The 24,807-nt window shown below is 55.8% G+C and overlaps 1 protein-coding gene across 1 annotated transcript; it reads right to left on the bottom strand.

The window, feature by feature from the left end:
• Positions 1-8,159: 8,159 nt before the first annotated feature.
• Positions 8,160-14,180, bottom strand: CRABP1 (cellular retinoic acid binding protein 1). The gene is made up of 4 exons (XM_019640066.1): positions 14,021-14,180; positions 13,378-13,556; positions 11,579-11,692; positions 8,160-8,417 (listed from the first exon to the last, which is right to left on the bottom strand). Exons 1-4 carry the CDS (start codon positions 14,088-14,090, stop codon positions 8,367-8,369), a joined length of 414 nt encoding a protein of 137 aa, XP_019495611.1. The 5' UTR covers positions 14,091-14,180; the 3' UTR covers positions 8,160-8,366.
• Between the last annotated feature and the right edge of the window lie 10,627 nt (positions 14,181-24,807).

Consider the following 24,807-nt stretch of genomic DNA (forward strand, 5'->3'; position numbering starts at 1 on the left):
TGTAATTACACCCCCAGAGGCAGCGCAGCATTTTTCCTGTGCGTGTCTTTCACAAGTGTCCTCTCGAAACCCCTCCGTTCACTGCCCCTCCCTGAGTGGAGGCGGATGGGGGAGTGAGTGGAGGGCAAGGACGTGTTCCTCTCAGCAGCAGCTGGCCTGCTGGATGGGCGCACACCACATCTGTAGCCACTTAGGAACCGGCAGGGGACAGAAGGCCTCAGCTCGCAGCCTGAGCCACCTGATCCTACTGGGGCTATTACCCCTCCTCCCCCATGAAGCAGCACCCACTGGTGGCACACCACCAGCCAAAGCCCCGATGCCCACGGAGAAGGAAGACTGTGCATCCCTGGACTGACACATTCTGTGTTCAATATTTGTCCAGGGCCACCTCTGCTCCTTGAAAATGAACCCTTTTGAACTCTATGAAGAGGAAACCAAAGCACAGGAAGCAAAAGTGACTTGCCCAGGTCACACTGCAAGCGAGCGGCAGAGGTGGATTCGTCCCAGGTCTGGTGGGATCGTGAGCCCAGCCCTCACTGTGCAGATGGGAACACCGAGGCCACCAACAGGACACAGGTGTCGGCCCAGGGCTCTGCCCCTCCATGGTGCCTCCTTGTCCCTCAGGGGATCCCACGTCATACAGCAGGCAATTCCTTCCTGAAATGCTCTGAGGCTCAGGTTTCTTGGCAATGTGGTGGGATCACTAACACGTATCAAAAGGTTGTGATGAGGATTAAATTTGTCAACAACTAAAGCTTCTGGCACATAACAGATCTCAAGAAGTATGAGCCCCCTTCTTCCTTCTTGTTAAGTGTGCTCATCCCAAAACCTCACAACTGACAAGAATGCTGAGCTCTCTATAGAAGCCTTGGGCTGTGCCAGACAGTCCACCTGCCTGGCCAGCCTGGGGGCTGGGCTCTGTGTCCACGGGACCTGCTGCTCCAAACCCAGGTCCAGGTTTGCTTGTGTGCATCTCCCTCCCTCTCTCAAGGCGACGAGTGCAAGTTGGGATGACTTTCCCTGTTATTAACATTCCCATGCCTGCTTTTCCAACCCAATTCTGGACAATTCTCCTAAGAGCAGGAGAAATGGAGCCGCTCTTTCAGCAGGAGCTCCCCCACCCCACCCCCACAAAGTAGGGCCAACGTGTTCGTTGGCAGATGAACTGCAGGCTCCTCTGTAGCTCTGCTCAGCCCTCCCTACCTGCCTGCATCCCAGATAACGATGATCAAATAAGCAACCAGGTCCATCACCTAATGGGGTGGTGTACCTCTGTTGCTAGGATGAGTCTCCCAGGCACGTGTCCCAGGCCTGGCTCCTGGCTGCAGAGCTCACCTCTCTGATGGCGGAGACCCCTCACCAGTCTCCATGGTCAGGGCTGACAAAAGGAACCTGAGGCTGCCTTTCACCTCAGTGGCTTAATTTCAGGTCATCCTTGCTGAGGGCCTCCTCCCTGTGACCTCACCTGTCTTGTGTCAGGTCCCATAGAACCAGGGGGCTGCTCGCCTGGGTAGACTCCCTGTTGCCTGAAACAGCCACTCTCATCCTCTCTGTTTCATTTGCAAATTGCAAATGTCTGCTCAGTGCAGCTCCTGGGCCTGGAAATACGGGAAAGAAGGAGACACAGCCCATGGTCCCCTGTCTTCCCCAGGACAGTCTGGCAGAAGAAACAGGCATATAATGAGACAGTTACAGCCCTGTGTGGCCAGAGGCCTGCTGGACGATGCATGAGGAACTCTGGAAAAAAAAAAACAAGGGAGAAGCACTGGAGTTTGCCCAGGAGTCAGGACTGGGCTCCAGGAACAAAGCACCCCAAAACTCAGTAGCATCGGACAACACAGGCCTAGCAGATTCGATGGGTCAGGAATTTGGACAGGGCCCTGTTCTGTGATGCCTGGGGCCTCAGCTGGGGTGACTCACGGCCGGAGGTGACTTGGGCTGGCTGAAGAATGGGCTCAGCTGGGACTGGTGACCACTGCCTACATGTGGGCTTTCCAGCATGGTGTCTCTGGGGTTCCAGAGTGGGTGTACCCAGTGAACAAGGCGGAAGCTGCGTGGCCTTTTATGAGTCAGCCTCTGAAGGCACGCAGCAGACTGGAGACGTCCAGCATACCCTGCTGGCCAAAGCAGTCATAAGACCAAGCACATGCGAGGGATGGGGCCATAGGCTCCACCTCTTGATTGGAGGAGAGGCCAAAAAATGCAGCCATGCTTTAAAACTGCCACAGAATAGCTGAAACTCATTTTTAAAAAATGTTTATTTCGCAATTAAAAATAAAATTGCCACAGAAGGTTTTCCGGAAGAGGTACCCCTTGAGCTCAATTTTGAAGGCAGATGGTCCAAGTGCGGAGGGACCCCAGACTGAGGGACCAGCATATTGCAAAGGCCCAGGTGCACAACAGTAGATTGCATTACATGAAATAAGTCCCAGCAGATCCCCTAGGAACTCTCCCAAAGACATCCTTCCTACCAGCTCACCAGGCAGCCATCCTCTGCTGGTCCCCCGCCCCAGACTGCCAGGGCCCTGCTGTGCCCCAGAGCTCAGACACCAGCCCTTCCACAGAGGGTTCATCTCTGCTCAGGGGTTGAGCAGTGAGTCCATGTCCCAGCGGCCTGGCCCCACCTGGCTCCTGGGGCATTAGCACAGACTGTGATGCAACCTTGCGAGAGGTGGGAACAGGGCCCAGCCAGTCCCCACGCACATCTTTCTCTCCAGCTTTTGATTTAGAAACCCCTGCGCCTGGCCAAAACTTTCTCAGTTTGGTTTTTTAGAAACGGCTCTGGGTCCGTTGGCTTGACTCCCAGCAATTCTTTCCGTAATGGTTACTTATTTTGATTGTAGGCATTAAAATCTCAGACTACGTTAAACACCAAAGGGAAATTACTGGTTCTTGTAACTGGAATATTCTAGGAGCACATCCTGGAGTTTAAACAATATCAGAGCTTTATCTCTTTTTCTCTCAATTTCTCAGCTGTGCCTTTTTCTGTGTTGGCTTCATTTTCAAGTGTAGTCTTCCCAAAAGTAATACCTGGTGGCTCGAAAGCTCTAGGCTTACCTGATTCCAGAGCCAGCAAACCAGCCGAAAGAGGGCACCTCTTCCGTGCCGGCTGCAGTCCCACAGAGGGTTCTGACTGGCCCGGCTTGGCTCACGCGTCCTTCCCAGGACCAATCACCAGGGCCACGACTGAAACTGACCCTCCAGGGGTTAAGGGTTAGCCCCACAATAGCCACATAGAATCATTTCATTTTAAGAAACAGGAGTTCCACATCCAGAAGCTGAGAGGAAAACGTGAAGGCAGACAAAGCTTAGCTTCCACAGTCCCAGGGCCACTAGGACCGTTGCACAGTTTGCGCACTGTACAAAGGGGACATGGGGCACCTTTTGTGTCTGCCCAGAGGGGGTTCCTTTTTGTCCTTCACACAAGTTGGGCCACACTCTCCTTTCCCCAGCGCCTCAGTCCTGCCTGGAAATTCCCTCTTCATCCTCATGTCCTCGTTCAGGTGCCTACTCCTCTGTGAACTAGCTGGAATGATCCACAGAGTTATGGCGCCTGCCTCAGTCACAGTCCTACAGTTCCGTTGTGATTCCTTATTCTGTCTCCTCACCTGACCTAAGACAGGCTCCACCAGGGCAGGGGTGTGTCCAAGCTGCCCTCTCTGGGTGGAGAAGACGCACAGGTAGGATCCGTCTGGTGGGTGAGAGGGGAACAGAATGGTTCTCCTGGCTGCACAGCCAGTCTCCTAGCCATGGCCGCAGAAGACCAGTACAGAGGGATGTGAGCCCTGCACTTGGGCGATGAGAGGTTGTTGGCCGGACCCGTGCGTCCCTGTCTGTCTCCCTCACCCAGACTCTGGAGACACTGCCCAGAGGAGGGGCCTTGAATGGCACACCCACAGGGCCACCTCTCAAGGCCTCCGGGAGGAAGAAGGTGCTGGGATCCACCTGGGCCTCACTGAGGACTCCAGCTCTTAGCTCCTGATTAAAACCAGACCCAGGAGCTTGGAGCCTTGTGTGAAACTGGATACCTATCAACGCAGGCAAAGGAAATATACTGTGAGAAGGAGGCAGGCTGGCCAGCAGCCCGCAGTGCTGGGCGGGGCAGTGAGGCTGAGCTTTCCTTTTGAATGGCCCCCAGGAGCCTTCGGTATGTGGGGTGATGACAGCCCTGAGAAACGAACCCCCGTGGAGACGAACGCCCCCCCCCTTCTCTGTCACCTTCTCCCCACTTCCCTTCCCTTTGTCTGCTTCTTTTCTTCAGAAATAAAACCTGCATTCAATCCCATTACCAACTTTCATTCATTTGGGGTAAGGTTATGTAACCTCCCTGAGCCTCAGTTTTGTCACCTGTAAAGTGGGGGTGACAGCAGTGTCTTCTTGGCTGCCTTAATGTAGGGTTCACAGTGATGCTGTGTGAAAAGCGCTTAGCACAGGACCTGGAGCACAGTAAGCCCTTATTAAATGTCACCATTATGCGTCCTCCCTCCCTGCTTTTCCATGAAAAGCTATTTGACACCATTAAGCCATAAACACAATCCTTGAGGATCATAGTCAAGGCAACATCTTAGGTCTGTAACGACTGAGGCAGCCGGAAAAGCAGGTGCGCTGGGGTCAGATAGCCAGGGTCGTAATCCCAGCTCTGCCTTTTACAAACTGGGCAACTTCCTCCAAGGTCTGAACCTCAGTGTCCTCATCTGTAAAATGGGGACATTGAGAACACCTGCCCTGCCTGCCTGTGCCCCAGGACTGCTGTGCATCTCACACAGGGACACACGTGAAGGGACACGAAGCTGCCCAGGGCCATGCACCTTGGTGACCAAGATTCAGGCTTACGATGCTGGGACCTCCCTCTGGCTGTATCTTTTCTCTTATTTGGTTCTTCTCTCCTCTTCCAAAATCACGACTCAAATAAACTTCGTGGGGCCATAGAGTTGGAACTGGAAGAGACCTTTGTAACCATTTGTTCGAAATTAAGATTTCCTGGGCTCTGAACCAAACCTAGAGCATCAGAACCTCTTACTTTTTAAACGAAATTTTGTTCTAAATTACAAAAGTAACACAGCTCATTCTAAATGAATTTCAAGAATACCGAAATAATGAGAGGGAAATGCAGCCAATCCTCAGAGGTAACGGCTAACAACAGCTTGGTGCATGTCCTCTAGGGTTTGTGTTTTTCCTGGACAGAACTAACCATATAGTTTTTATTTTTCCCCATTAAACAAGATCATCACTCATTTAAAAAAAATTAATATAACTTGGACATCTTTCCATGTCAATATACGTGCTGTCAACTCTGTGACAGCTGCAGGGAAGTCCATGAGGTGCCTGGCCATGATGACTTAACCATTTCCTGTGGACGTTTTGGGTTTTCCCCAGCCATCCATATGCAGCCAGTCCAGCCTCTGTCCACATCTGGCCACCTCTGCTCTGCACAGGTGGGCAGGTGAAGGCTCAGGGAGGGGATGCAAGCAGGGCATGGCCACAGCGAGGTAGTGGCAGAGCTGGGCCTCGCTGTTCCTGTGTGCTCTCTGCATCAAAGTATACCACCACATTTATTCTTTTTTTTTTTTTTTGAGAACTGAATATTTTTCTGAGCCTATTCCTGAGAGCAGGGAAGAGAAAAAAAATAATGTTAATTTTATTTTGTGTGTGTCTGACAATTGGATTTTTCCCCCCAAACTTTCTCAGAGTTTTCACTTTTCATTATGCTCTTTGTAAGAGTTCATGACTCAATATATTTTCCCTACACATTGTTTCTGAAACCAGCATTTTTTTTTATGCTAGAATCCCAAAATCCCACTTGCCCTGAGTCTGACTATTCTGAGAGACCTTGGTCAAATTCTACTTTAGAGACCCCAAACCCCTCCCCTTCCACTCACCATAATTGATGAGTTTCCTCCCTTGTGGAAACAAATGGAATTATAAAATTGTGACTGTCATCTATTTTTTTATTAAGTAAATTTCTCCAAGCTCTGTAGGAAACTTTCCCAGAAAGATAAATTACCCACTTGTAACAAATATAACGTGTAATGCTTGCAGAATCCTTGTGAGGATTGGCTCTTTGCCCAGGAATTATGCTTAATATTCCTCCCAAAGAATAGAACATCAAGCCTGCCTCCCATCAGGTAAGAGGTTTGATTGGAAGTGACCACTGCCCATCAAGTCACATCGTCTTTAAAGCAGCTGCTGCCCCTCAGAGCTTGGTGCTGAGCTGCAGACAAGTTTCCAAGTGACTGCCTCCACCTCCGTCCCCTGCCACAAAGGGGCTGGTTAGAAACTGCTCAGATTTCTAAGTGACAAGGAAGAGATGTCATTCTCGGACAGCTGATGAGTGTTGGTAACATTTGAATGTTACTTAGCATTGCCTTGGGCAAAAGAGAGAGAACAAAAGGCTACAGTGTAACTCTTTTTTCTGTGACCTGCCTCTTGGGTCCTAAAGCTCTGGCTTCTATCTTAGCATCTAAAGTAGACCCCTCTCCCAGCCCCTAAAAGGACTGGGCTCCTTGGAGAAATGGCTGGCTCCCGTCCCGTCTGTCTGTTCAGTCTGTCCAGAGCAGCAAATGTACAGCATGAGACTGGGGCATCTTTTCATGTCAAATGGCAAGGAAGCTCTCAAAGACAATGAGGGTCCTGCCAGAGGACACGATGGCCACTCTGAAGAGGCCCCCACTGGCCAAAGGCAGGCCCCTTCTAACATCCACAGGATAGTAACTGCAGTGTGCTGAAGCATATCAAATATGTTTCCATCCACAAATTCATAATGACATTCAAAAAAGAACAAACTGAAAACAAACAAACCCCACAAAAATGCACTGGTCCTTTTCGAAGGATGCCAGGAGAACCAGTTCTTTACTTTAAAAACTAGTAAATACAGGGCAAGAATCGAACATTTATTCCGCCTTTGATATATACACTGTACCTCAGGCTGACCACCTAGTGGGTGAGGGGAGGTATCTCCTAAGTGCCCCATGATTAAAGTGGGGCTCCGGGCTGCAGAGGTGTGAGGAGTCAGGTAAACGCGTCCTTTCATTCAAGTGCTGATGCCTGGGCCTGAGGTGTCTGCCCCATCAGAGTCTGCCCCATCTGAGGGTCACCTCCTGGCTTCGTCCATGCCCAACACTGCTGGTCAGCCGACTCTCTGGCTTTGCCAAGAGCCTATGTGCCTAGGATGGCAAGGAGATGCCCAAGAAGCCAGGTGGGCAAACTGAATGGGGGCAGGAGCAATGGTGGGGTCCACGGGGAGGCTGAGGGTGGTTCCGCTGAAAAGGGGGAAGCTCCCAGGCCAGTTGTTGCGTGGTGGGAATGTAGGCCCAGGGTTGCCAGATTCCCCAAGTTTTCTATTAAAGAAACCCAGATTTTCATGTGAAATCTGGTTTTCAAAAGTAAAAGTTGGCAACTGCAGGTTGTCCACTTGCATATTCAGACCCATTCTCTGACTGGTTGTGTCCTGGGAAGGTGGCTTTTGTGGACAGCACCTCCCCCCCCACACACACACACACCCTCGCCATCTGGATTCCAGCTGGGTTTGGCCAAAGGGCAGAATAGGTAGATCAGAGACTGAAAGGTGTCAGACCAGGATCCTTAGCCCCTAGTTCCAAGCCAAGCCAGACAAACCCCCATCCACCCACCCACATACGCATCCACTGGGGCCATGTTTCGGCTGTGGCTATGTGTGTGCTGCCACAGCTCCTACAGGGAGGTCCCTCTTCCAGGCTACAGCGCCTGTGGGCTGGTGACCCCTCTGTCTTAAAGCCTGGGGGGCTAACGGCTCTGCGGCCGCTAGTCCAAATGTCTCCCACCGTTTGTTGGCTCTCTTTGTCCGTCCTGTCCATGTAAACGGTCCCTTCATTCTGAGCTCTCCCAACGTTACCCCTTTTGAACGTGCCCTCCAATTCCTGCTGGGAACCAACATGCCAACTCATTCAATTGAAAATCAGCACACTGAGGTTCAGACATACCTGGATCTGCAGCCTGGACCCAGTTGGAGAGAGCCCAGCTGGCCAGCCCCACTGGAGCGCCGAGCACGGCACCTGGCAGCAGGCAGAGGCTGGACGCACAGCCCAGGCCAGCACAGTGCCCAGGACGGGACAGCAGGCACACACAGACCCCGTGTGGGAAACAAGAGACAGGGCAAAGAAGGGAGACGCCTGAGACGTGTCCAACCAGTTTAATGACGGGTGAAAGCGAGCAAGTGCCCTGGAGCACTGGCCTGGGGCAGAGGGAAGCACTACAACGCAGGCAGGTGTGGGGAAAGCGGGGTCACCTAATGTCGACTTGGGGAGGGGCGTCCACTGGCAGCTCGGACCTATGACATTCCTTGGGGGGACATGCATCGCACCCCCATAGCAGGAGCAAGCCGGCTGCCTTCACTCCCGAACATAAATTCTTGTGCAGACCACGTCATCGGCGCCAAACGTCTGCAGAAAAGAAGGAAAACCAATCAGGGCAGATGCCTGTACACAAATGTTTAAAGCATATCGCTAATAAGGCCACTTACTGGCCTGTTAAAAACGCTTTCAAACAGACATTCAATTTCCTGTACCATGTGCTCGTGCTAAGTAAGTGCTAAGGGTTTTCTTTCTTCTTTTCTCCCTTAAGCGCCACACTGGCAACCAGGGTATAGAATTAGGTTATATGCAGTTTTCCTTCTGGAACCTGTGAATGCTGACATAAGAAATGCAAGTTTCCTGGCTTTGCTTTTGAAATTAAACTGAAAGGAGGAGAATGTCACATTGGACATTTCTGAAGTGGTTTCTGTTTCTTTTCAAATGACTTCAAGAGAGCAAGGGGTTGGGCAGCTGGAGCCCTGGGTCCCAACGCTGACCAGCCAAACGGAATCGCCTCGGAGGGGTGCAGAGGCCTTTCAGGGAGCAGCTGTGCAGCTCGGAGACCATTTGAGATGCTGGAGAAGTAACACTCAGGTCACCCACAAGCTAGAAAACTGGTCTCAGCTACAAAGCCCCAGTGGGTGAGCGGGGGCTCCGGTCCCCTCCTGACAAGTTTGTGGCTGGAGGAGGAGGGAGGGGCAGGGTGGAACTGAACAGGATGATTCCAAAGGCTCTTTGCAGCTAAAATCTGTGGCTCTTTGTTTGTTTGCTGTGGGAAGGATGGATTTCTTCTGACCCCTGAAATGGTATCGCCCATAAGTAAGCTGTCTCCACGCTCCCCAAACCCTGGGCTTTCACAGGCAGCTGGAACAGGGAAAGCAAGATGTATGTTAAAAAGCAAAACCAGAAAGCAAGAAGTCCCCATGCTGTGGGCCTGACGTGCGTGTGCATGTGCAGACGGACATTTTTCTGCAGAGGGTCCCTGTCTTTCAGATTCTCAGAGGGGCCCGAGGCCCCAGCGGGGTTAAGGGCCCTGGACTTAGAGCTTGGAGCTACTGGAATCTTCAGCTCCTTGCCGGATCCCTCAGTGGATCATGGGATGCTGTCAGAGTATGTGAGCTAGGACGTCATCCCAGGGAACACGAAGTCGTTCGTGCTCATCCCTGCTGCTCTTCCAAGGAGGGAGCTCCCGGTCATACGGACACAGTTATACCTGCTTTGTTCTCCTCTAGTTTCTGCATTAGTGAGGGAAGCACGCAGCTCTGTGTGCCGGGGAGGGGAGCAGGAGTTTCCACCGATGTTCACCCCTCAGACTTCTGGACCTCTCAGAACCAAGTCAGTTTTCCAAAACTCTGCAAGCTCTACAGCCAGGGAGTGTCAACTGGAATGCCATCATTAGGGACTGGCCTCTTTACCTGCCCTGTAATGACACCTCAGCCAGGCCAACAGATGACTTCAGGACACAAGAAGAAACTGCCATGTTTCCGACCACATTTAGAATGTTCTTCTCAGCCAGCAAACTACGCTGGAAGCTCCGGAAAGAAACTGTGGGATGTTTCAGAGTGGTTGAAGGGCAGATACTCAGTTTTTCCAAAGAAAGCAACTTACAGCCCGAGGGCGATGTACTGTTGGCACTGGGACAGCTTATTTCAATGTCACTAGAATTAATTTGCCTCTTGTCATACGGAGCCAGCATTTCCCTACGTTTGAACTTCCTAACGATGATAACCCTTGAAACACAAGCCTGCGTCAGACCCCAGATGCCCAGGGTCAAGGCTCCCTTTGAGGCTCGTGCACTCGGCCAAGCAAGGGGGGTTTGGAAATGGTCCTCCTGGCGGAGCTGGGCTGGGCTGTGGCTGCCCCGACACTACAGAGCCTGATAAAGTCACACTTTGTCAAAGAGCAAACCGAGCCTACATGGCCCTCCACCATGCTCAGGAACTCTAAAACATCCTCCTTCTTTGTTAACTGTGGTACCAGCGAACCATATACGCGTTTTCTCCCTAAATGTCCATGTCACAGCCTCAACTTGCTCCCCCAACTCTGCCAGGTGTTCCCTGCCTGGAAACAACACTCTCCAGGTCGCCAGCAAAGCCTTCTCTTTCTCTTTCTCCAGGTCGCTTTCTCTGGGAGGAGAAGCATGTGAAGACACTGCAGGGGTGGCCGGGGGAGAGAGCGAGCAGGCAGCCGCGGCTAAAGTTACAGGCAGCTCGACTTAGGGTCTTCTCGCAGGAGAAACCTGTCATTTCAGGGCTGAGAGGGACCTCAGGGGTCAGACTTCATCTTACAGCTTGGAAGGGAAGGGCCGTGGCCAGGTCACACAGCAAGTTCTGCCTAGTACACCCGCCATCCCCTCTCCCAGCATTTCAAGGCAACATTGCAAAGATGGGGCAAGCAGGCAGTCTTAGAGGGGAGATGTGAACATGCCTGACAGCACGAAGGGGATCATTTCCTGGTTACCCATAACAGCTTTTCCCTTTCTAGTGGGGGGAGAAGGGAGCTGCAGGGAAAGGGCGGTCGGTTCTGAAAACACAGGGAGAGTGACATGGGGTGTCCTGCCCTCCCTGTCGTCCTTTGCTCCCACACCTAAAATAAAGGGAGAGGAGATGTGCGATTAAACTACAGGGGTTTCCACCTTGGCCTCTCCAGGTAAACGTTGTGTGGCCAGGACTGTTTAGAATGTTCTGATCTGAATATTTTTCAGGTAGAGCCCACCCTCCCCGGTCTAAAGGCCGCACTGCCATGCTGTGTCACACTCAGATACTTCCCAAATAAGCACAACTGGCCTGGCTCCCAAAGGTCAATGGAGTGTCTCAGTCCGGGGGTAGAAATGCTCCCTAAGGCTCCCAGTGCTGACGTGCTAGAATTTCTGAAATCTTTCCCAGGCAGCAAAATGGGGAAATGAGGAGGGACCAAAATGAGCCCTGGGACCTCACGAAGCGCAAGCATTCTGAGCCAGGGCAGGGAGGCTGGCCGAGATCAAGTCAGCTGACCCCATCACTGCAGGGATGACAGGTCAGTCTGGATGGTGGCAGCTGTGCAGCCGCCTTTCCCCCCTCCTCTGCCCTTGGAGCCACTGCTATCTCCTGCCAACCACCGAGCAGCGATTTCCTCTGACCTAAGCTGTCATCGTGGGTTTTCTGCTCACATGTTAACCCAGGGCAGTGTCCCTCTCCGAATGGAAGAGGGGGGACGACATTTGTGTGGCCCACTGCGGGTGTCATCTAGGGAATCGGGTCCAGGGCCCTCACCAGGATGAGCTCGTCATTGGCCAGCTCCCGGGTCCAGTAGGTTTTGGGGCCGTCCCCCTCGAGGAGAGTTTGTGTGCAGTGGATCTTGTTCTCGCTCTCCCAAGTGGCTAAACTCTGCGGGCGGGAAAACCATGGATTACAACCTTGGCAGCAGACACACAGCACCGGGGGAACCACATGGGCATAAATACACCTGGTACTGCACACACCCACACACGCGCTCAGCATAGCGCCACAGCCTTGGGGCAGGCTGTACGTCTCCAGGAATAAAGCTGAGAGCATGCAATGGCTTGTGTACAGCAGAGTGGAACACCCGTCAAGCAACTAGATGTTACCTGCAAGAGGCTTCACATCAGAGCTACAAGATTTTACAGCGGCTAAGAGTAACGACGTCCTTGTCAGGTCAGGAGCTCTGCTCCGTGCATGGACTTGGGGATAACGCCTTCCCTTCTGGCTTGCATGCATCAACCCACTCTGATAAACCTGGGTGTCTCTGGCTCTGAGGGTAAAAACTCTGCCACTTTCCAGGTTACCATCCTTCTAGAAAAAGTTTTTAAAAACCAAACCAAACAATCTGATGGGTCTTCATGCTGTTGGAGGTGGGAGGCAAAGAGGGGACTCCTTGCGGTGTCCCCAGTGTCCACCTAACACAAAGCTGCAAGGGAGGCCCTCGGACCCAGGAAAGAGCGGCATTGGGTGAGGCTGGCGACCCAGGACAACCAGTGCCTACTCACTCAACTCCCCGGATGCATCATCGGGCACGGCGGGGACAGAGCCCCACTCTCTGGGCTATCCTGCAAGCCTCTGATTTTTATCAGAATTACCATCTCTGGCAGCAGCCACCATTGGATGCTTTCCTGCTTCACCTCCCAGCCCTTCTCTGTACTGCCGCTGCTGTTCTGCTCTTCTGTTTTAACAATCAGTGTTGTGACAGGGGCTCGGATCCCGCCAGCTCCAAGCCTGGACATCATTTTCAGGCTGTGCCAACTCTGGGGGCCAAATACCGCTATGCGGGTCAGTGTGCTCCTAGGGGCAGCGTCACTGTGTCCTCGTCCCAAGCCCAGTGCTCAGAGATCCCACTCTGTGCATCACACAGGCCCCACTGGGGAAAGGTGAAAACAGTTTCTCACTCTGGAATGTTACTAGTTTTCGAGTTGTTAAACACTGGGGAAAGCGAAGGAGACATTTTGTCACTTTTTAAATAAACGGAAGCAGCCTTCTTCCATCTGTCCTCAAAACACACGAGTAACCAGCCCTGCATTCCACTCCAGAGAGATCAACCAAACGCTAACATGCCCATCGGAAAAAAGGAATGCACATCCCCTTGCTTCAGTCCCGCCTTCACCACGGGCTGAGATCCTGAGAAATACAAAACGCTTGCCCTTGAGGCGTCAGAGAGGGCACCTCGTCCATTTCGCAGCGGGAATCTGCCTTGCTTTTTGGAAAGATTCCGCCGTGCCTGTAAGGAGCCAGGCTGAAGGCGGGCGGGAGGGCGGGAGAGGCGTGGGGGCCCTCATGGCTGCTGAAACTGGACCCACAGTGTCCCCAGGAGCCCAGGGACCCGGGGGGCGGGACACAAGAGCTGCCGATCCACCTGCGACAGGAAACGTGGCGGCTCTGCCACCTCCTGCGCCCGCGCCGCCCGCGCCCGGGTCACCGCAAAGCGCTGCAGAAGCCCCGCCAGGAGCGCGGCGCGCGGCGCTTAGCACCTGGGGAGGCGGCTTAGGGAGGGAACTGGCAGAGAAGGGGCAGGACTCTCTCTCTCTCTCGAGCCCAGGGCTTCCCGGCTTTGGGCTCACCCGGCACTTGCGTCCGTCCACCGTCTCCTCCTCAAAGCCTTCTCCGACCTTGAAGTTGATCTCGGTGGTGCGCACAGTGGTGGATGTCTTGATGTAGAACTGGTCCCCGTCCTGGCGGATCTCCACGTGCGGCTTGGACGCAGCCGCCACGGCCACCTTCCGCAGCATGGCGTTCACACCTGCCGGGAAGCACGCGCGCGCCCCGCTCTGGTCCCAGGGCTGGGGGCACCTCCCACGCCTCCTGACTGCAGGTAGGGGCCTCAAAACCCAGCCGCTCCTCCCTCGGCCCTCGCCCCGATTTTCCAGGTAAGAAACTCAGAGCGGGTACGTGGCTTTCCCGGAGAAGCCCAGTGAATTCGTGGCAGGGGCCGGTCTCAAACTGAGTCTTCACATGTCAAGTCCCTGACCCTCCCCGGTCCCCAGTAATATCTCCTCGCGATGATCCAAGCACGAGATAAAGGCGGAGCCGTCGGGGAAAGCGCCCCGCGTCCAGCCAACGTGCGCCGGACTCGCGGGTGGCGGGCTCCCCTCGCCGCTCCTAGGTGGGGTGCGCCTCGGAATGCGCCGCCATCTGTCGCCCCGGGGCCTCCCTCGTGCCGGGGTCTTTCCCCAAAGCCACCCCCCCTACGGGCCCGGGGCTTACCCAGGGCCTTCAGGAGCTCGTCGAAGTTCTCGCTGCTGCGCATCTTCCAGGTGCCGGCGAAGTTGGGCATGCTGGCGGCGGCGATTGCGGGGACGGCGGCGGGAAGGCGGAGGGTGCGCTCGGAGCTGCACAGCCGAGACTGCGCTCTGTGCCCAGCGCGCGCCCCGAGTCACCGAGACAGCGCCCCCCACCCGGCGCGCTCCAGCCCCGCCCCCGGCCCCGCCTCTCCTGCCCCTGCCCGGCGGGAGCCCAGCCCCCAGCCCCTGTGCCCCCACGGCGCGCTCGCCTTCCGGCTCTCCAGGGCGCAGGCCTGGCACTCGCGCTCCTCCAGCTGGGGGTGGGGGTGCTTCTGCCACCCCCCACCCACCCACCCCAGACCACCCTTCTTAAAGTGGATTGTGGGAGAGGGTTAAAGGAAACAAGGTTGGCCCCGAGGGGTAATTGTGGAAGCTAGGCGGTGGGGACTTGGGGAAGCCTTACACCATTCTCTCCACTTGTGTGATGTTTGAGAATATCCAAAATGTAAAGTAAAAATGGGTAGTGGGGCCGCCAGGGAATGGGAGACGCTCTCTCACTCCCAGCGGACCCTTTCTGTTCCCAGTTGGGGATCCCACCCTACTCCTCACGCCTGCGCAGAACCAATGGGAGCGAGAAGTGGAAAAGCCCCATCCCCCCCGCCCCCCAACACCCCCTCAACACCCTCCTGGCCGCCTCTGCAGGAATCCAGCATTGCGAGATTGTGGGTCCCCTCGTTTGCAGGGCAGGGGAAAGAACAGCTTGTGCCAAGACAGAGCTGTGTGTTTGGGGGAACCACGTGTCTCAGCGTGGCTGGAGCTGCATTCTCCAAGGAGGGTGGGGCAGGAGGTGACAGGAGGTGAGCAGAAGCCACCCACGAAGGGCACAGGGCTGTGAAGGCACCGAGAAGGGCTTTAAGCAGAGGTGAGCCGTGGTCCTGTTGCATTTTGTAAAGTTGGCACTGCTTCAATGTGGAGAGTGGGTAGGAGGGGGCACACATTGCCAGGGGCGCGGGAGGGGTCCTTGCCCTGCGTTGGCAATCCTGGTGCTGTTGGTAGTGAAGGCGGGAAGGGGACTGGTTAGAGAATAGTTGCTCCCCAATGCCAGTCTGTGATGTGAACCAGGCATCATAGCAACCTGTTCCTCAACGCCAATCTGTGATGTGAACCAGGCATCATAGCAACCTGGGCACGTGTTCTCTAAATTCAGACTCTCAGGCCCCAGCCCTGGAGATTTCTGTTCAGTAAGTCAGGGGCAGGGCCTGGGAAGCTGTTTTGCAAGCTTTGCAGATGATGCTCCTTGTACAGCCAGCTGGGCCCTCCAGTATTCTATGACGGGCTGTACCTGCAAGGGAGGAGGACATGGGAGCAAGAGGCCAGTTTGACTCCAGGTTTCTGGCTTCGTAGGTGGGGAGAAAACGAAGGGGCTCGAGGCCTGGACGTCCTGTGAGGTTGAAGGAAGCGTGTAACGGAAGGGGGGGGGGACGCAGCGCAGAGCAGCAGGAAGGTGAGAGTGGTCAGAACTCAAGACCCTGGAGCTCAGGATAATGACGAAGCTAGTGTGCTTTATGACTCTTAAAGAGGGCCGTTTGGCGTACAGCTTTCCTGAACTTATGAGTCTGTGCCTGGTGTTCTGCAGGACCCACTGTGCTCATTTCCACTGAGAGGCGGTGGGAGCCATGGACGAGACTTCTAAGGAAAACAGCGACTTGGTCAGGTTGCATTTTAAACAGATCCCGCTGGTGGCCTGTGTGGAGGGTGAATTGAAGGACGTGAGGAGCTGATGCCTGGAAACGGACCAGGTGTCTACTGCAGGAGTCCAGGCAAGAGATAAAGGGGGCTCGAGCTTGAGGAGGGGTCAGGTTGAAAAACACTTAGTACGGTCAGTAGGACACGGTGACTGATTTGACGCTGGCGGCGAAGGAGAAGGATTCACACGTGCTGGGTTTCCGGCTGAGAGGTGGCCGGGAAGGTGAGACCACCAATCCATGTGTGCCAGAGAGTTTCATGGGAAGGACACTGGATCCCACAGCTTTGAGCTTCACAGGGACATACACATGCACCTGTTCAGAGTGTGACATTCAGTGAGACTAGGAGGCAGCATTCTGGAAGGCTCTAGGATGAGGGGAGTCGGTGTGCCCTAGTATAGGGACTCCAGGGAGTAGAGACCGAGCTTGGAATGGGACGCAGGTGTGGTATATGGACCACAGTTGAATTGGGGGTACCTCAGGCTGCAGAGTGGAGCTCTGCTGGGGCTGCAGGGGGCCTGGTGACAGGGACTTGGAGTTCCAAATGGAATTCTGGTGACACGTAGTCTGAGGGGTTGACAGTGCCCTGCCTGGGTGGCCAACAAGGGGAGTCACACTCCACTTAGTCCAAGGAGATGGCCCCGGCACCGGCAGGCAAGCAGGCAAAGGTGGCTTCTGGGCTGGACGCATCTGCGCTGTCAATCAGTCCTCCATCTGGGGTTCTGGCACATTCCCAGGGTGCCCTGTGTGTGTGTTACACGCTCCCACACATGGGCTTACGGTCAGGGTTCCCTTTGGATTTGGGCGAGAACATCGGCCTTTGACTATCTAGAGCAGCGGTTCTCAACCTGTGGGTCGCGACCCCTTTGGGGGGTCGAACAACCCTTTCACAGGGGTTGCCTAAGACCATCGGAAAACAAAAAGATATTTACATTATGATTCATAACAGTAGCAAAATGACAGTTATAGAGTAACAACGAAAATCATTTTATGGTTGGGGGTCACCACAACATGAGGAACTGTATTAAGGGGTCGCGGCATTAGGAAGGTTGAGAACCGCTGATCTAGAGCATAAAGACTCCTGGAACGTAAGACCCATGAGTAGATTCACTCACTCGCCCAGGGCTTTTAGAGGGAATTCCCTGGGCCAGGCGTGGGGTTCAGAGAAGGGATATGGCCTCCAAACTAACAGGCTGCACCAGCTCAAGTTTGGGACGCTGTGTAAGGCTATGAAGGGGGGCAGGAAGCACTTTGGCAGCCCAGGAAGGGCATTTAACTTCTGGGACATTGTACTTCCCCCAGCAGGTGACATTAAGCTTGGGGGGGGGGACAGGGGTGGTTAACGGGGATCTCTCGGCAGGCAGAGAGGAAGGGCCTTCTGGGCAGGAAGCGTCAGAGGGCTGGAGCCTGGCCGGCTCTGAGCCCCTGACAGCTCCAGTGGGAAACAAATCTGCAAGGAGCTCCCTGTGGAAGGGGCTCCCCTCAGCGTCAGGTGGCCTCACCTTAGGAACAGGGGACCCCAGAGCCCAGGCCACAGTGGCTGTCATCAGCTGGCTGCAGTTGTCTATGGGGATGGCCGATTTCTGGTGCCCGTCCCCCATGTGCATTTCTCAGAGGCGGGAGCTGGGCCTGGGCCCTCTCTCCAAGACCCCTTTGTTCTCTGGCTGGCAGCTCCCGCCTTGCCTTTGCAGACCCCATGCTGCCAGCTCCTCCCAGGCCACTGACCTGCTTCCTTGCTGTCCCCGTCGGGGGACATTTCTGCTGAGGTTTGCTTCTTCTGCCTGGAGGCACGCCAGTGCCTCAGCCTCCCAGGGCCTGCTGGCCTGGCCCCATGCCCTTAGGCCAGCTGAATTCATACTGGAAGAATGGAGGTCAGAGTTCAGTCCCCAAAGCCGGGGGCTCTGAAGAGGGTCCCAGTGGGGGTCTTCAGGACGCAGTAATGGGGGCTGGGGTCACTGTGCCAGGACAATCTGGGAGTCAGCAGCATAGGACAAAGAAGAGCTGGAGCCCTGCGGAAGACAGGATGGGGCGCACCGGCCCTACTGGGGGGGCTTCTAGGTTAATGCGACGGAAGGAGCACTGGACTGGGAGTCAGACGGCCGGCAGCGCAGGGCCCTGTAGAAGGGGCTCCCGTCGGCGTCAGGTGGACCCCAGAGTCATTCCCACAGTAGGATGAATACAAGTAGCTGACATTACTGAGCTTTACTATGCCAGGCCGGCAGTGAGTGCTTCACAAGCGTTCACGCGTCCATCCGTCTGTCCATCTATCCTTTACCACTGCCCTGGCAGTGGTCCTCATGACAGAGGAGGACACAGCCCAAGCTCAGTCAGCTGGTGAAGACAGAGCTGGGGGTGAACCCAGGTGGGGGCCCCAGATCTTGCTCTTACCACCCTCCCTGCGGAGGACCTAGAGACCCAGAGAGTGGCCCCAGGTCACACTGCAGAGCAGGGTGGAGCCCTCATCGCTTGCCCGCCAGTCCCAGGGATCCTGAGGTCTCTGGCCACCTGATTGCTAATGAGGACAACCCTGCTCAAAACCAGGACCAGAGAAAGGGGTGTGGCAGGTCCAATGCCTGTCCACCTGGGCCAGTCCTGGATCCCCTGCTGTCCGGGTTTGTGTGGGACCCAGGGGTTTCCCGGACGTGGGACTCTGGTGAAATGGAAGTGCTCTGGGCACAAAGGGACGAGTTGGTCTCCCTGTTTCCAGTATCTAACTGTTTGGATACGCGTGCTCCGTGATTGGGCTTTTTGCGCACGTGTCCTCCATTTTCTCATACACGTCTGCAGACTGTGTGCACTCCGTGTGCATGTCTGAGCCGGACTGTGTCTCCATCTCTGCGTGGTGCATCTGCATGCTCGGGGATGTCTGAACCTCCCTGCCCGTGACCTGCGTCAGGGGCAGGTGTTCTCCGGGTGGCCCTGGCCCGTCATATGTGCCCCTGCAGTGAGCCTGTTGCCAGGCTGGCCCTCCTGGCTGAGCCGCCCTCTCCTCTCTCACCACTGCCCACTGATGTTCTTCCTCAGTCCCGCCCCTCCACCCTCAGGCCTCCCAGCCCGGAACCTTCACTGGCCCTGTCCATCCCTCAGTCAGTGCAGCCTCCAGACTCCTGTGCTGCTGTGACCCTGCACTGCGAGCTCAGCGCTCCAGGTGCCGGCACATGTGTCTTCCCTCTTCCCAGCTTTTCCCTCTTGGCACCCTCCATCCTGTGTGAGTTCTTTCTGCCTCTCCCCTACACCCCACATCTCTGCACCCCACACTTGCCCCCAACCCCTGTTCTCGAAGTCTCACCTCAACATCCCCTCTCTGTGAGTCCTTCCTGGTCTCCCAGGTGCCAGGTGGAGTCCAGCATCTCCTCCTGCCCCCCCCCACCCCTGCAGCCTTGGGTGAGTTTCACCATAGAGGGTAGAAGCAGAGGTCTGAGAGGGAGCTCACCATTTGTCGTGCCCCGCCCGCCCACCACCACCTCAGCCCCGGTGTCAGGCATTGGGCTAGGCCTGGGCGCACTGGCATTTAACTCTTACAACCATCCTGTGAGGTAGGTGTCCTCATGGCTGCCTCTCAGGTTAGGGCGCTGAAGCTCAGAGAGGCTGAGGCGCTGGCCCGAGGCCACACAGCTAGGAGGTGCTGCTGCTTCTTACCCCAGGCTGCCTGGATGCTGCCTTTTGTGATGATTGGTGTGTATGCCCGCCTGCACCACCGGCCTGTGGGCCTTTTGCTGGCGGAGACCACCTCCAGTCTGTCTCCACATCCCCAGTGCTCAGCCCGGGCACCTAGCTGACACTTCATAACGGTACCCTGAATGAATGCCTGCTCTTTAAGATGACAACCTCAGCTTTCATTAGTCTGATTTATACAAGTGCTGGGATCCTCTGGGTGCAAGGCTGGGGAACGGGTGGCTATAATTTATCAGAAAACGGGCAACTGCTCCAGCTTCCCTTTCAGTGCGAAAGGAGAGGGTAAATTGATGGCCGACAGCCCTGCATCGGGAAGGCCCGTCCTGCTAACGGTGCAGAGCGCGTGATGGGGGCCTTCTCCCGACCGTCCCCCACGTGGGCCCATCCACCTGCTGCCTGGAGTTGGCCACGGGGGTCAGCTGCCTCTCATCGATCGCCTGCTCGGGATGCCAAATGGTGCCTTTGAAAGTCCATAAAGAAAGAGACACCACTGGTGCCTGATCAATCACCTCTCGCCACCCTGCGTGGCGCGTGCGCATGCAGCACAATGCCCGCCGGTCACGGCACTCAGTCACCAGGGCAGGATTAATGGGCTTCAGGCGAGCGTGCTCACCTCCTCTCCCTGTTCCCAGCAGCCCGGGCTCCCTGCGGCCCCTCTAATCCAGGTTGACGGATGTGGGGCGTGGGGCCGTATCAGAGCCCTTGGGCTCCTTCTGGGCAGTGGGCAGGACAGCTGCTCAGCCTCCCAGATGTCCAGGGGAAGCCTTTCCCTTCTCCCCATCAGTGAGGCAGCTGGGTGAGCCTTGGGAGCCCCACCTGAGGGGTCCCGGCCTCGGGCCTCCACCCGGTGGTCAGATCTCGCGCTCAGCTCATCAGGCCTTGGAGCGTGAGGACTGGGGTGCTGGCTGCCTTCTCCCCCACTGGCGAGCTCAGGACCCGTCCCTCCTGGGCTGTGAGTGATGAGGGTTTGTGGCCCTCGGTGGTGATTGCATTAGTGCTGATAACTCGAAAATTAATCATCCTAATAAGACCTGCCCCGCATTCCGGCAGCACTGCACTTCCTGCCGTGCTGCAATCACCCCCCTCTTCACGGCTCCTGGAGGCCCTGCAGGACGTGAATATTAAATTAACGTCCCTCTCCTGCTCACTGGAGTGTTTGTAAATATGATTCATGGGCGTATTGTTACCCCAGCTGAGCGCTCCAGGCCCCCTCCGCCTGCCAGCATCTCTGGGGCACAGCCAGCTGCCTGGCAGCTGACCGCCTCCGTGTCCCCCCAGAGCTGCCTGCACCCCAATGCCCCTGCAGGACTCAGCATCATCCTGGGGGCTCCTGGACCTGGGCAACCCTCCGTCCTTTCCACAGAACCAGGGTGCAAATCAGATGCCACACTTGACATTATGTTTGGACCACAGTCGGTTAATGGGCCTTTGAGGAGGGCCCCCCAGGAGCAGAGGCCTGACTCAGGCCAGTGGTTGTGGGGAGCAGGAAATGACCCCCTGGAAGGCATGACTCTACCCCGGCCCCCACTTAGTCTGTTGGTGTGTCCCGCCGTCCCCATGGTGGAGAGAAGAAATATGGGATCCCAGGAGGTTCTGCTGGGAAGTACCCGGCTTTGAGAGGTGAGAAAGGCACTCAGGATGGGGTTCCTGCCTTCACCCAAACTGGAGGTCCTTCTTGGCCCAGGTGACCTCACACCTCAGTGCCTCCTTTATCTGCTTCCCACCCTCCTTGAAAAGCCGGCATTACTGCTTCTGCCTCTGGCTTTTTTCTGACGAAGCTGATACCTCTGTTCCTACCTGGCCCGGGTGCCTCAGAGATGGGGAGACTGCATCTTAGGAGGAGAGGTGGGGTGTTCCCTGTCACTGTCATTTTGGGGGGGCACAAATGAAGGATAGCAGTGGGAGGCCAGGCCCAGCGGTCGTTAGAGCCATCTGCTCCCAGCCCACAAGGGGGATGGGACGCGCTAACTCATTAATGATGACCTATCTATCCCCCTGACAGCTGACATGGCTGTCCTGGGGGCATCACCCTCCGTGTGTGAGGGTGGGGGCAGGGTTGTCAGGTGGGAGAGGGGAGTTTTGTCATTGTTTCAGCCACTTCAAAACTGCAGGGCTGTGGGGTTGGGGGTGGACTTGGGCAAATCTGGTCTCATGGCTGCATGGCTGTCCTGCCATGAGGCTTGGGCCAGTCACACCCCCTCTCATGGACCCCCAGCATCCTCCTCTACACAATTTAGACACCAGGCCCTCCCTCAATCGGGTGTGAAGTTAGGCAAGACGAGGGAGGTGAACACCACACTGCCTGCCTGCCGGCCTTGGAGATGCACGGTTGTTAACCTGGTATGGCTCACGCCTGACCAACAGGTTCACGTGCTGGGGGCAGGTCCTTGCGTGTGATTAGGAAGGGGCTCTGGAAACCCAGTCTGGCAGAGGCCTCTCTGGAGGGGAACACAAGAGACAGCGTTTGGGCTGCTTTCTATCCCCAGTAGCCTGTGGCCCAGCCACCTGGCGGGCTCCGCCTGCTCCTGTGTATGCATGGCTTTGGGTTGTCGAGCTGTTTTCGGAGCTCACTCCGCCTGGACCTCCCTCCGCAGCCCCGCAGCCCTCAGCCTGCTCCCCAGAGGCCCACAGATGCTTAGCTGCGTTTGTGCCGAATGCAGTGGGGTGTCAGTGGGGGTGTCCTCACATCAGCTCTTCTCCCAACCCGGCTCCTGATTCCTGAGGGGACCTTAGGCAAGTCCCTGGCTTTCTCAGGCCTCGGTTTCGCCAACTAGTCTTGACTGTCAGCCTGGACTGAACGCAAGGCAAATGGAACCCCAGCTCCATAAGACCAAGCGCCAGCTTTCGTAGGGGAAACCCCAGCATAGCACAAGCCGACTCTCGCCTCACGCTCACAGTTCTCAGGGCCTCCTCTCCCTGGCCTTCTTGTTCAGCTCTCTCTGGTTCAGCCTGTTTGATCTGGTTCTGTCCACTTTCCACACAACACCCAGCCCAGGTCCATCCCAGGCCCCGGATGTCCCCCGGGTAGCAGAGCCCTAGCGACAGGCCTCATTCATCTTCCCCACCAGCCCAGAGACAAAGGGTCTAATGTGTGTGCAGATGGGCCTGCCCCTCCATCATCCCTCACCACTAGCACCGATAATGGGCCTCCAACGAGTCCCCCGGGCCACCTGCTGACCAGGGGGTGGCCGGGCGATGACACATGCAAACACAGGGAACTGATGACAAAGCAAGCCTCTGGGGGAGGGGGACGAGCATGGAGGCATGAACGCAGCCCCACGGCGAGTCCCATCACTCATTTCTGACGTGGATACATTATGCCTCAAAGACCACTTGCCCCTGGACACTGAGCTGCCAAATTAATTGACAGGGGATCTGCTGAGGCAGCAGCTACAGAGCAGGACTCTGGTCCCCAGAGGCCTGGCCCAAGGGGCCATCATTTTCTGTGAAGACAGAATTATCCCCTGCCAGGCCAAAGCTCCATGCCCTCTGGGCTGACAGAACTTGGCTGCTGCCACGGGCCCGGTGCATGTGCGTGTGTGGGGGGAAACTGGGTCCCAGGGACAGCCCGATAGGCTCCAAGCGACAGCAGGTTGCTGGTGTAGCTGAGGCTGGACCCAGGGCTCCCGAGCCCCTCACCTTTCCCTCATTCTGTGGACAAGCATGGTGTGGACAGCATGGTGTGTAGGGCTCTGAGACACAGCTGAGCCTCCCCAGCCTCTGGAGGGCAAGGCCGCTGCCTGCAACCTGTCATCCCACAGGCCAGCACAGGCCTGGACCTTCCCTAGAGCCTGGGGCCTGGTCCTCTTCCCTTGGTGAAGACTGGGAAGGCGAGTCCCTTTGGAAAGCAGATACAAAGCAAACGGGGGTGGGGGTGGGCGAAAGGGTGGCGGGAGTGCCATCAGCTCTAAAGTCGTAGGTGGCCACTCCCCCAAAGCCCAAGCTACTCCTAGGCTGTTGTGGGCACCAGGGGCCTCAGCTCACACCTGCTCCGCCCCAGAGGGCACCCCTTCCAGCACTCAGGAGTGACATCCCCACTGATGTGTCGTGTCAGAGTCCCTAGGGGCGTCTGGAGCTGGTGCGTATCCCTTACTATAGCAGCGGTCAGCCACATCATGTCAGTAACTTGAAATCACCGACGGGCGCTGCGTTTACACCACAGCCCCAGGCACGTGCTGTGAACCGGGCTTAGTTGTTACACGTTTACCAGCACACCCCTGGGGCCCTGCTCCTTTGAGACTCATCATCCAGGTAGGCCCCTCCACCTCCCTCACATCCTCACCTACCAGCCTCTCCTACCTCATTCTCTGCCAACCGTGGTGCTAGCTCACAGCTCCTCACCCAGTTTCTGTCACCATTCAAGGTCCACAGCCTCCTCCTGGCCTCCTTGGCTTACCTGCCTACACTCGACGTCTTCGGCAGCCTGGCTTAACTGCTTCCTATGTCAGCAGGCCAATGCCAGTGAGGCCTGGGAAGTCATGGTGGGCCCAGCCGTAGCAGCATTCTGTGCACTGCTGGGCTTGCCCAGCCCCTGCCCTTCCCCCTGGACCTGGCCTGTTTCCTTTAGCTGCACTTGGGCTCCCCTGGGCGCGTGACTCAGTCTCCCGATGTGGGGTGGCTCCTGCCCATTTTCTAGGGGTTACGGCCATGGTGTTTTGGCCACCATTTTCTGGATGAGGAACTAGAGACCCGAGAAGCCCTTGCTTGGGGTCCTGTACTAATTCAGCTGCAGGTAGTCACTGATTGCGTCTGGGTCTGGAGGAGCTGAGGAGGGCAGGCATCAGCTATTCCATCCCGGTCAGCGAGTACTGGCCAGGTAGCCAAAAGCAGGCAGAGGCTGCCACCCTCTGGCTATCAGCGGTAAAGCCCCGGGCTGGTGGTTCCGGGGCTGGGACTGCCCAGGGACCCCAGCTGCAGGGTAGGAAACCACTTTCAGGAGCTTCCCTGGCTCAGCCTCCCAGGACCTGCTGCAGAAGGAGTGACGGGCATCCTGTGTGTTTGGATTTGAACCCAGACTCCTGCCTCTGGCTCCGTAACAGTTTTGCTCTGACCATCTCAGCCACCCCTTTCTTTCCTGTGACTAGTTCTCCATGTTCCCCTGTTCTAACACTGTGGAACTGGCAATGAAAAAAGAAAATCATCTCCTAATTGGGCCTGAGTTCCATCCTTAGTCTGCAACCTGCTGGCTGAGTGACTATGGAGAAGTCACTGCCTCCCTTCGGGTCCATTTCCTTCTGCGTGAAATCTATTTTTTGTATTTGTTTTATAATATGTATATGTATGTATTAGCACAGTAGTACTTACACACGATTTATAAATATTATGCTCACATGGGGGCACATGGTGAAAA

The sequence above is a fragment of the Hipposideros armiger genome, unplaced genomic scaffold (genome assembly GCF_001890085.2).
Source record: "Hipposideros armiger isolate ML-2016 unplaced genomic scaffold, ASM189008v1 scaffold_48, whole genome shotgun sequence".
NCBI classification, from domain to species: domain Eukaryota; kingdom Metazoa; phylum Chordata; class Mammalia; order Chiroptera; family Hipposideridae; genus Hipposideros; species Hipposideros armiger.